Below are 12,881 nucleotides of genomic sequence, written 5' to 3'. Positions count from 1 at the left end.
CTGACACGCTGCCCGGGAATCCAACCAGGAACCTTCCGACTACCAGATGACCATTCTACCTCCCGAGTCACTCGCCCATTATGACACAATATAATATGTTACTTATGTTCTGTATCATATCCGTTATATTTCTGCTTTGACTGCCGTCTGATTCAAATAATTAGAGTGAACCGTATCAAGCTCTGTGGCTCCACCTGGTGGACTTCACAACGCGTTACATGGACATTAATATTCCACATACTAGTCAATATCCCAATGGAACATGTATAGATTTACATTATTGTTTATACGCATCTTCATATCTTCATCTTCACATTCCATAAAATGGTGAACTGCCATGGAAGCAGAACTTTACAAAGACCACAATAGAGGCCCTGCACAGAATGTTTGTGTACTTCTGCCTGTAACCAATAGTCACCACTTTCAAAAAGACAAGTCCTACTTGCTGTGTAGTGCTAGAGGAGGAAAACACTGGAGAAACATGATATTACTGTTCATCTCACTCCAATCATTTTTATTGCAGAACATGGTATTTTCTCAAGCAGACAAATGTAAAAACTGTAATCCGTGTTGCATGTACCTGACAAACTGAACTGTTTGTATTACAGTCATATTCCAACTTAACTGAATGCACGTGTGTGTGTGTACTACTGTACTATTACAGGTATTGAAATTAACGCAAAGTATCGCGATACTACTACGTATCGATTTCCCCCCCACCCCTACTACCTATATTCTATTGTGCTAATTTTTTTTTTTTTTAATCCACTTTTTCTCCCCATTTTCTATTTTTCTCCCATCCCAATTTCGTATTATCCAATTCTTCCCTCCCCTGTCTTGACTATGCCTCCCACTGGTCGGTTGTAGTGAGGACAGAAGCCTTGCATCACGTGTCCCCTCCGGTAGACAAGGAGGCAGCCTGTCGCATCTTTTCACCACAGCAGCTCGAACTCTGTGGCGAGGAGTAACACGTGGGAGGCTCACGCTGCCCCCGACACTTCCGGCTTCCGCCGCACCGGCGTCACCAAACCGACCTGTAGGAGTCGCTGTCCACAACGTCCAATCCCCACCCACCGGCTTTCCCACCCTCTAACACTGCCAATTGTGTTAGTACGAACGACCGGCCAGCCGGTAGCAACGCCGAGAGCTGGGCTCGAACCCAGTGTCTCCTGTGTTAGTGGCAAGCGCCTTGCGCCATTCAGCCGCCCCTATTGTGCTACATTTTATTTAGTTTCTATCCCATTTAATATATAGTCAATCTCTTTATTAACTTGTAAATCCCTAGCCTATATTTGATTTCATAATAAGGAGTTATTTTTAATTGAATAATAATAACTTCATAATAATCATGACGTTGCATTACTGCTGATCAGCACGCCTATCAGAAATAAATGTTTACTGTATTGATCATCTCAGAGTCAGAACCAAGCATTTGAAATGACCTTTAGTGCTTAGCCTTATTTCTATATAGTTTATTTTTAAATCACGCGTTGCGAAGGCTATCGGCATGTGGCTTTATATTTCTCGAACAAATTAGATACTGTTGATAAGATCTATTTTCTTTAGTATTCCGTTCATTTCGTATTGTATTTCGTTTACTTCGTAATGTATAGAGCTTGCTTAATTTGTATTTAAGCACACACACATTTCTGCCAACAGCGCTGTCAGGAGAGCAGACTGCTCGCGAGCCACACATATTGGGCGTGTCTGCGCTGGTATCTCATCGCGCAATGTCCTTTAGTGGATAGCTCGCAAAGACGGAGCAGAATCGGCGGGTGCAATTAGCAGTGCGCAATCCATTCTTTGTGGATCCCGCCCTTACTGTATAAAAATACATACTGTATGTTTAAGTTAGTCAAATATAATAATCCTTCCTGCAGTACTTTCTCTAATTGTCCACCTTCATTTCACTATATGTCGTGTATGTGATGAATAAACCTCTTGAATTTATATATAAATAGGCCATTTTGAATGAACTTGCACCATCACAATTGTATTACAAGAAGATATATATAAAAATATGTCATCACATTATATATATATTTTTTTTTATCCACTTTTTCTCCCATTTTCTATTTTTCTCCCATCCCAATTTTTCGTATCATCCAATTCAACCCTCCCCTGTCTCGAACGCTGTTTCTTGCCTCCCACAAGCCGGCTGCAATGTGGACTAAGTCATACATAGCACAAGTCCCCTCCGGTACTTGAGGCAACAGCAGTCGCATCTTTTCACCTGCGCAGCTCGATCTTTCAGCGTCTGGGGTCTGGGCTTTGGAGGGGCCCCGCCCCCGTCGCTTCTTGATTCTACTGCGCAGGCGCACAAACCGACCTGTAGGAGTCGCTGTCCACACCGCCCGATCCCCACCCATCAGTTTCCCTCCCCGTAATACGGCCAATGTGTATTACTGTGGACGACCAGCTAAACTGAAAGCAATGTGGAGAGCGGGGCTCGAACAGGAAGCATCCTGTTCGAGCCTAGTCTCCAGCATTCGTTGCAAGCGCCTTGCCCACTGCGCCACGTAGCCGCCACTCACATTATAATTTATAGTTTTATACTGGAAAACAAAATACCATCAAATACTGTTATATTTTCAAAACTAAGAAATATTGTGATATATTTTTTATCATGGGCTAAACCTAATGTCTATCGGTTCTGATATTATAAATCTGATATAATACATACAAGACAATACAATGTGAGGTCAATCAGTCTGATATATACAAGTAATCTATCTGCGAACGACCTCTATAGGGAGGTATAGTCTGACGTCACTTTGGACAGCCCGCGAGGTCCACCCATATAGGTGTTTATCATTGGGAAAATAGATTGTCGGCTATTGTAACAATTCTGCCGCATGGAAATTGAAAAGCTTTCGATTTTTGCACAAACATTTTTCCATTCTATCACTAACATGATTGTTTAAGCATTTTTGGTTGAAATAAAATTTGGCGATTTTTTTTTATGATTAATTGCGAATATTTTCATGGTGAGCACCATGCAAATGTTAATGCTTTATTTGTTTTAAACGAGACGATTTAGAAATGGGCAACTGAAAATACATCGCGTTTTCAAGATGGTGGAACGGCCGGACACAGCAATAACGTAACCACTATACCTCCCTATAGGACCAAGACTCATTGTCGGGTCAGTCAGTTGATGTGACTGGCTCCCTCTAGTGGTCTGTGGGGCTAATTACACTGTACCTCTCCTTGAAGGTCTTGAGAGGTGCTCTGGTATTAATGCTCTACAGCTGGGTATCAGATCCTTCATGAGGTCCTGATTCAACTGCATTGTGATTTTATATTGATTCTATTCGGCTGAACAGCACCTGGCATTGTTGTCAACAGAAGATAATTTGATTTCTGTAGTCGTTCAGCATCTGCAGGCTAGGAATAGCGTTTAGCAAATATCTTCACATCCACTGAAAAAAGGCATCGATTAAAAGATAAGATCTTGGAATTTTCAGAATCTGTTCGACTCACCCTTCGTCTTCCTCGTCCTCTTCCTCTCCACTGGGCACCAAGGTAACCATGACGGAGCAGTCCTTGGCTGTCATGGCAACGCGGTACTGGTGGACCTGAGCACAGAACAGACGCAAATAAATAAACATTATTATTAAGTAGGGCCGTCAATATCACACGTTCATTTGAGACCCTTAACGTATAAAGATAAACACAATTCATTGCATTGTGCTTGTTGACCGCCTTCCATATCTTTGCCATCAGGCAGAATGTCTGGCGGCTGGTGTTTACATTCCTGGTCACTAAGACACGCAGAGCGGAAGGAGGAATGTCTCGTTGCGTAACTCAAGTCTCCAAACCCACTTGGATTAAACCAAGTTGTATAAATGACGCAGCGATGAACTATTTCCCAGCGGAGCAACAAGTAACGTTAACAGGTGGAGCTGCGCTCGATAATTATACTTGATAGAAGTATTGATAAGTACTCATGATTACTTTCTCTAATGATAAGTACTCATGATTACTTTCTCTAATGATAAGTACTCATGATTACTTTCTCTATTGATAAGTACTCATGATTACTTTCTCTAATGATAAGTACTCATGATTACTTTCTCTAATGATAAGTACTCATGATTACTTTCTCTATTGATAAGTACTCATGATTACTTTCTCTAATGATAAGTACTCATGATTACTTTCTCTAATGATAAGTACTCATGATTACTTTCTCTATTGATAAGTACTCATGATTACTTTCTCTAATGATAAGTACTCATGATTACTTTCTCTATTGATAAGCACTCATGATTACTTTCTCTAATGATAAGTACTCATGATTACTTTCTCTATTGATAAGTACTCAACTCATGATTACTTTCTCTAATGATAAGTACTCATGATTACGTTCTCTATTGATAAGTACTCATGATTACTTTCTCTAATGATAAGTACTCATGATTACTTTCTCTATTGATAAGTACTCATGATTACTTTCTCTAATGATAAGTACTCATGATTACTTTCTCTATTGATAAGTACTCATGATTACTTTCTCTATTGATAAGTACTCATGATTACTTTCTCTAATGATAAGTACTCATGATTACTTTCTCTATTGATAAGTACTCATGATTACTTTCTCTAATGATAAGTACTCATGATTACTTTCTCTAATGATAAGTACTCATGACTTTCTGGACAGAGTAAAATAGAGGAAAAACACGTCTTCTTTCATGGGATCTTTAAATGACCAACAGCGCTGTGACCCTGGCAGACTGAGAACTGCTCTGTGGAGGAAGAAGAGAATCTTAATGACCAACAGCGCTGTGACCCTGGCAGACTGAGAACTGCTCTGTGAAAGAAGAAGATAATCTTAATGACCAACAGCGCTGTGACCCTGGCAGACTGAGAACTGCTCTGTGAAGGAAGAAGATAATCTTAACACTTTAAGGACCAGCCACATATATATATACGTGTTTCGGTACCATGCGTTGTGGACCAGAGGCACGTATATAGCCGTGGCAAGTTGTTATCGTTTTATTCCATATTAATAACCGGATCAAGATCCCCGATAGACTCTGCAGATCTACCCGCCTCTGTGGAATCGGCAACATGCAATACCGGCCAGATCCTCTTAGGGGCGCCATCGCTCCACTGCAGTATCATTGTGGGCGAATGGAATATATTTTTTTTTACCCTCCAACGGAGTATCATATTACTCTGATCACAAACCAACAGCATGCACCGTGTATCACGTTTCGAAGCGGAGATTTCACCATGGAATAAGGGGATTTATAATCAACCAATGGACATATCGATCTACCAGATGCCGATCGATAACGGGGAAATGCTGCCGGGTATCACACGGGCTATATCTATCTAGGTCGTCCTCGGACGGACCCTCCATCGGTGCTTCCAGTCATCCCGATCCTCCATGCATCTGGCTAGCTCGCCGGTGCATTCTGTTCCCGCATCTCTCCTGAGTACGTCCACGTAGGTTAATGTGGGACGTCCTCGTGATCGATGACCGTGTGTTGGTTCCCACAGCACAAGTTTGCTGGTTGGCATCTCATGATGTCTCTGGCAGTGACCTGCCAGCCTCATTCTCCTGACTGCCACTTTCTCGCTCACCCTTAGCACCCCCCCATACAAGTTTGCATTAGTGACATGCTCATCCCTGTTGATGTTGAGCACCACACTGTAAGCTGACGGTAAGACATTTATCACCTAATTTATAGCCGGATCGGAGCTTGCTTGCTATGCAACGCTAGCAATCGATCTGTGAATGTGGCTACTTACACGGACACTGTATTGGTAATCAATAATACTAATCGACATCCCCCGCCGCCCCCCCTTTCATCCATAGATGCTCTGGGATAGTCCGGATCATAAGCAGTTTATGTTATTTCATTAGCATATATACAACGGAAATGCCGTTGAATATAACGTTAGTAGCCTTTAGCTCTATAACTAGCTTTCCAGAAAATAGATACGAAATGTGCGATAAAGCTTATATTCACGGCGCTATAAAATGACAACCTACCGATGGATTTTTCTTTTTCTTTAAGCCATTCTGAAGGGACAGTTTATGCACTCAATTGACAATGAGAATGGACAGATAGCAACACTATAAAGTATAGATATAGCTGTTAGAAAACACACATGTTTGTTTACATTCCCCGGTCCTCTAGCCACTAATTAGACTAAGCCCATCGGTCGTCAAAGTGTTAATGACCAACAGCGCTGTGACCCTGGCAGACTGAGAACTGCTCTGTGAAAGAAGAAGAGAATCCACACGAAGGCTGAGAAAAGATCACAACAACAACACAGCCACTCATCATTTAGGAACAAAAAAATAAACCTCAAGTAGGGGTGTAACGATGTATCGATTAATGTTTTTTTTTGCATGTATTGTTTTTTATTGACTTAGTCCATTCATGCTGAGTGAATCAGTTCCCCCAGCCACATTTGTGTATTCAACATTTTTTGGGGAATTAACTGATTAAATTAATGAAGTGTCCTACCTTGGCCACAGCGTACTCTATAGAGCCATCATCTTCAGACGGACATTTCTGAAGCTTCTCCAGGAAGGTCTCGTCGTACGGACCGTCTATCTGCAGACGACTCCTACACAATACAGACAAGACCATCAGTCTGATAGGAGATATACAGTCTGATAGAAGATAAACAGTATAAGATATATACAGTCTGATAGAAGATAAACAGTATAAGATATATACAGTCTGATAGAAGATATATACAGTCTGATATAATATGCAGTCTCCTAAAATATATAGTCTGATAAAATATACAATCTGATAGGAATAATGTGGGGAGATCTGCTTTCGTTAGTCCATGTGTGCCCCGCCCCCTACAATTAAGCCCCGCCGCACGTGTTGTAGGCTACTAGAGAAGAGGTTGGTGGCTGCTGCTTGGTGCACATTATTTTACGCCCCTAGTTTCTATAATAAAGCAGGTTTGTTTTACAGGTAAAACTAGTAGTATTTATGTAGTATTACAGTTTGTTAGTGATCATTTCTATAGTTGTACCTTTCTTTAGGGAAGTCGTGGACGTGCTGCTCTACTCTCCTGTAGAGAGGATGAAGTCCTTCTATATCCAGACTGTCCAGCATCTGAGTCTGGACGATCCGAGCCAGGACACAGTCTCTGGGCAGGCCCTGGGACCCTGCACACAGAGACACAGAGACACAGAGACACACGCACACAGAGACACACGCACACAGAGACAGACGCACACAGAGACACAGAGACACACGCACACAGAGACACACGCACACAGAGACAGACGCACACACACACAGAGACACACACACACAGAGACACACACACACAGAGACACACGCACACAGAGACACACGCACACAGAGACACACGCACACAGAGACACACGCACACAGACACACACGCACACAGAGACACACACACACAGAGACACACACACACAGAGACACACGCACACAGAGACACACACACAAAGGGCATTTAGAGAAAGGTTTGACTTGATTTACTAAAAATCACACTCTGGGTAAATCCTGAGAACCTGAGAGACACGGCTAGACACACACAGAGAAAGATATATAGGAGCACAACACTGGAGTTTAAAGGAATGAAAGATGAGCAGTGAGATGGTTTAGGGAAGCCTGTCCCAGTGGGAAGAGCCAGAGACCGAGACACAGACCATCAACAAGAGAAAGAGACAGACCAACAAGAAAGAGAGACACAGACCAACAAGACCGAGACAAGAAAGACACAGACCAACAAGAAAGACAGAAACACAGACCAACAAGACGGAGACAAGAAAGACAGAGACACAGACCAACAAGACCGAGACAAGAAAGACACAGACCAACAAGAAAGACAGAAACACAGACCAACAAGACAGAGACAAGAAAGACAGAAACACAGACCAACAAGACAGAGACAAGAAAGACAGAAACACAGACCAACAAGACGGAGACAAGAAAGACAGAGACACAGACCAACAAGACCGAGACAAGAAAGACACAGACCAACAAGAAAGACAGAAACACAGACCAACAAGACAGAGACAAGAAAGACAGAAACACAGACCAACAAGACAGAGACAAGAAAGACAGAAACACAGACCAACAAGACCGAGACAAGAAAGACACAGACCAACAAGAAAGACAGAAACACAGACCAACAAGACGGAGACAAGAAAGACAGAAACACAGACCAACAAGACGGAGACAAGAAAGACAGAGACACAGACCAACAAGACGGAGACAAGAAAGACAGAGACACAGACCAACAAGACAGAGACAAGAAAGACAGAGACCAACAAGACAGAGACAAGAAAGACAGAAACACAGACCAACAAGACAGAGACAAGAAAGACACAGACCAACAAGACAGAGACACAGACCAACAAGACAGAGACAAGAAAGACAGAAACACAGACCAACAAGACAGAGACAAGAAAGACAGAAACACAGACCAACAAGACAGAGACAAGAAAGACACAGACCAACAAGACAGAGACAAGAAAGACAGAGACACAGACCAACAAGACAGAGACAAGAAAGACACAGACCAACAAGACAGAGACAAGAAAGACAGAAACACAGACCAACAAGACAGAGACAAGAAAGACAGAGACACAGACCAACAAGACAGAGACAAGAAAGACAGAGACACAGACCAACAAGACAGACAAGAAAGACACAGACACAGACCAACAAGACAGACAAGAAAGACAGAGACACAGACCAACAAGACAGACAAGAAAGACAGAAACACAGACCAACAAGACAGAGACAAGAAAGACAGAGAGACCAACAAGACCGAGACAAGAAAGACACAGACCAACAAGAAAGACAGAAACACAGACCAACAAGACAGAAACACAGACTAACAAGATGGAGACAAGAAAGACAGAAACACAGACCAACAAGAAAGACAGAGACACAGACCAACAAGACAGAGACAAGAAAGACAGAGACACAGACCAACAAGACAGACAAGAAAGACAGAAACACAGACTAACAAGATGGAGACAAGAAAGACAGAAACAGACCAACAAGAAAGACAGAGACACAGACCAACAAGACAGAGACAAGAAAGACAGAAACACAGACCAACAAGACAGAGACAAGAAAGACAGAAACACAGACCAACAAGACAGACAAGAAAGACAGAAACAGACCAACAACAACAAGACAGAGACAAGAAAGACAGACACAGACCAACAAGAAAGACAGAGACACAGACCAACAAGACAGAGACAAGAAAGACAGAAACAGACCAACAAGACAGAGACAAGAAAGACAGAAACACAGACCAACAAGACAGAGACAAGAAAGACAGAGACACAGACCATCAACAACAAGACAGAGACAAGAAAGACAGAGACCAACAACAACAAGACAGAGACAAGAAAGACAGAGACACAGACCATCAACAACAAGACAGAGACAAGAAAGACAGAGACACAGACCAACAACAACAAGACAGAGACAAGAAAGACAGAGACACAGACCAACAACAACAAGACAGAGACAAGAAAGACAGAGACACAGACCAACAACAAGACAGAGACAAGAAAGACAGAGACACAGACCAACAACAACAAGACAGAGACAAGAAAGACAGAAACACAGACCAACAAGACAGACAAGAAAGACAGAAACAGACCAACAACAACAAGACAGAGACAAGAAAGACAGAGACAGACCAACAACAACAAGACAGAGACGAGAAAGACAGAGACAGACCATCAACAACAAGACCGAGACAAGAACGACGGAGAGAAAAGCTCCTGACCGTTTCTGATCAGCTCCCTGGTGAGCAGACTGGCCTCACAGACGCTCCTCCCCTCCGGCAGGTGGAGCATCTTCCTATCCGCCCTCATCCCTCGCTCCACTCGTTCACCCTTCAGCTTCCTGTCCGCCCTCATCCCTCGCTCCACTCGTTCACCCTTCTCCTCTCCTCCGCTGCTCAACAGGGTGTTCACCAACACCTGGAAGAAAAAAAGACATAGTCTGATAGAAGATGCATAGTCTGATAGAAGATATATACAGTCCGATAGAAGATAGAAGATACATAGTCGGATAGAAGATATATACTGTCTGATAGAAGATAGATGGAAGATACATAGTCTGATAGAAGATATATACAGTCCGATAGAAGATAGAAGATACATAGTCTGATAGAAGATATTCTAATATAATATACAGTCCGATACAAGATATAGAGTGATATAAGATATATACAGTATAAGATATATACAGCATTCACTACCACCTGGATATGAAAAAGAAATAAAAGACTGTTGGTTTCAGTGGTTATACGCAAAACAATCAGAACTTTCCAAGAGAATCAGTGGGAGGTTCCAGCTTTATGCTGATGATGTATCGCTGTTTGTTACAGATCCAGCCAAGTCAGTACAATAAACATTCCTTCTAAATTCTCTGGGTATAAGGTTAACTGGTTGAGATCCAAGGCTCTACGCTACGGTCTACGCCTACCATCATATTGTCCCAGGACATTGTTTCTAGCTGACCCAGTTGAGTGGCCTGAAAATGGCATCTGATATTTAGGAAAGACAGTGAGTCAGATGGTGAGTCAGAGAGACGCGAGTTACATTGGAATCTGTTTATAGTGCATGAAGCCCTTTTGTTCATTGTGACATCTGCCTTTGTGTTGCTTTAGGTGCATTTTAAACTGGTTTGCATAGCCATATCGAGTCAAGTCCATCTAGTTTACATGGTTGACTCAACACCAACGCCCTGCTTCACACCCGTTCACTTCACACCTGTACACGCGACGCCAGCCTGCAGGACAACCACAGTAATCCCAAGCAGGAAGTAGGGATTATACTGAAGTTTAAATGCAATACAGTGTTGGATCTTATGGTTCAGTACATGGGGTGCAGTATGTGTGACATACTACATACTTGGAGGACCATCACACCCAAGGGGAAGTGGCCATTCATAACACCAGAAGAAGAACATACAATAACAGCCGTTTCTTCTTGCTAGCTCTGCAATCAGGAGGATATGCTGTAAATTTAGCTAAAAACACGCATGATAATTCTGTGGCCAGTATGTTTTTTTAACGTTTGTTTGGGACATTTCCATTGATCTGGAATTGACCTGGAACAAGAAGTGTGGGATTGGACCGTCGTGTAGCAACTCATCCACTCCATATTTCATTGAGTACAGCCTTGTTGGTCAGGTGTATGTTGATGATCCTAACCTGTATGAAGTCATTCAGTACAGCCTTGTTGGTCAGGTGTATGTTGATCCTAACCTGTATAAATTCATTGAGTACAGCCTTGTTGGTCATGGGTCCGTTGATCCTTGCATTTCGATGGAGGAAGTAGGGTCTGATGAGCTGCAGGAGAGAACTCAGGTCCTGGAAGTCTTCATAGTCCTCCTTCCCCCCGTATATACACACACCACCCTGAGAGACATTACACATCATTACCACTAGTATATACATACACCACCCTGAGACATTACACATCATTACCACTAGTATATACACACACCACCCTGAGAGAGACATTACACATCATTACCACTAGTATTATACACACACCACCCTGAGACATTACACATCATTACCACTAGTATATACACACACCACCCTGAGACATTACACATCATTACCACTAGTATATACACACACCACCCTGAGACATTACACATCATTACCACTAGTATATACACACACCACCCTGAGACATTACACATCATTACCACTAGTATATACACACACCACCCTGAGACATTACACATCATTACCACTAGTATATACACACACCACCCTGAGACATTACACATCATTACCACTAGTATATACACACACCACCCTGAGAAACATTACACATCATTACCACTAGTATATACACACACCACCCTGAGACATTACACATCATTACCACTAGTATATACACACACCACCCTGAGAGACATTACACATCATTACCACTAGTATATACACACACCACCCTGAGACATTACACATCATTACCACTAGTATATACACACACCACCCTGAGACATTACACATCATTACCACTAGTATATACACACACCACCCTGAGAAACATTACACATCATTACCACTAGTATATACACACACCACCCTGAGACATTACACATCATTACCACTAGTATATACACACACCACCCTGAGACATTACACATCATTACCACTAGTATATACACACACCACCCTGAGACATTACACATCATTACCACTAGTATATACACACACCACCCTGAGACATTACACATCATTACCACTAGTATATACACACACCACCCTGAGAGACATTACACATCATTACCACTAGTATATACACACACCACCCTGAGAAACATTACACATCATTACCACTAGTATATACACACACCACCCTGAGACATTACACATCATTACCACTAGTATATACACACACCACCCTGAGACATTACACATCATTACCACTAGTATATACACACACCACCCTGAGACATTACACATCATTACCACTAGTATATACACACACCACCCTGAGACATTACACATCATTACCACTAGTATATACACACACCACCCTGAGACATTACACATCATTACCACTAGTATATACACACACCACTCTGAGAGACATTAATTTACACATCATTACCACTAGTATATACACACACCACCCTGAGAGACATTACACATCATCGTCCCGACAGACCCACCTTAAAGACCTTGAAGTTATTCTGTGGTTCCGCCATCAAGTGTTTGATGGCGATGTACATTCTCTGCTTGTTCCTGAGAGCAGACAGCAGGTGTTTGTGTTAAACAATGTGGCCACCACTGTCACCTAACCACACAGCAATTAGTCACGTTTCCTGTACACCTATGGAACTAGATATGTGCATTCAGGATGCTCA

At 42.3% G+C, this 12,881-nt stretch overlaps 1 protein-coding gene across 2 annotated transcripts in view; it reads right to left on the bottom strand.

Annotated features, from left to right (window-relative positions):
- ippk (inositol 1,3,4,5,6-pentakisphosphate 2-kinase) overlaps positions 1-12,881 on the bottom strand; it is a 62,006-nt gene that overhangs the window by 8,451 nt on the left and 40,674 nt on the right. For both annotated transcript variants that reach the window (XM_084316490.1, XM_084316491.1), the window contains exons 8-13: positions 12,687-12,759; positions 11,257-11,409; positions 9,769-9,964; positions 7,015-7,150; positions 6,489-6,591; positions 3,484-3,578 (exon numbers count right to left, since the gene is read on the bottom strand). In XM_084316490.1, the coding sequence (XP_084172616.1) occupies positions 3,484-3,578; positions 6,489-6,591; positions 7,015-7,150; positions 9,769-9,964; positions 11,257-11,409; positions 12,687-12,759 (756 nt within the window). The remainder of the gene's footprint in view (positions 1-3,483; positions 3,579-6,488; positions 6,592-7,014; positions 7,151-9,768; positions 9,965-11,256; positions 11,410-12,686; positions 12,760-12,881) is intronic.

Source organism: Notolepis coatsorum (genome assembly GCF_963971535.1).
Source record: "Notolepis coatsorum genome assembly, chromosome: 6".
NCBI classification, from domain to species: domain Eukaryota; kingdom Metazoa; phylum Chordata; class Actinopteri; order Aulopiformes; family Paralepididae; genus Notolepis; species Notolepis coatsorum.
The sequence above is the reverse complement of the archived record's forward strand: the minus strand, read 5'-3'. Positions and strand labels throughout refer to the sequence as shown.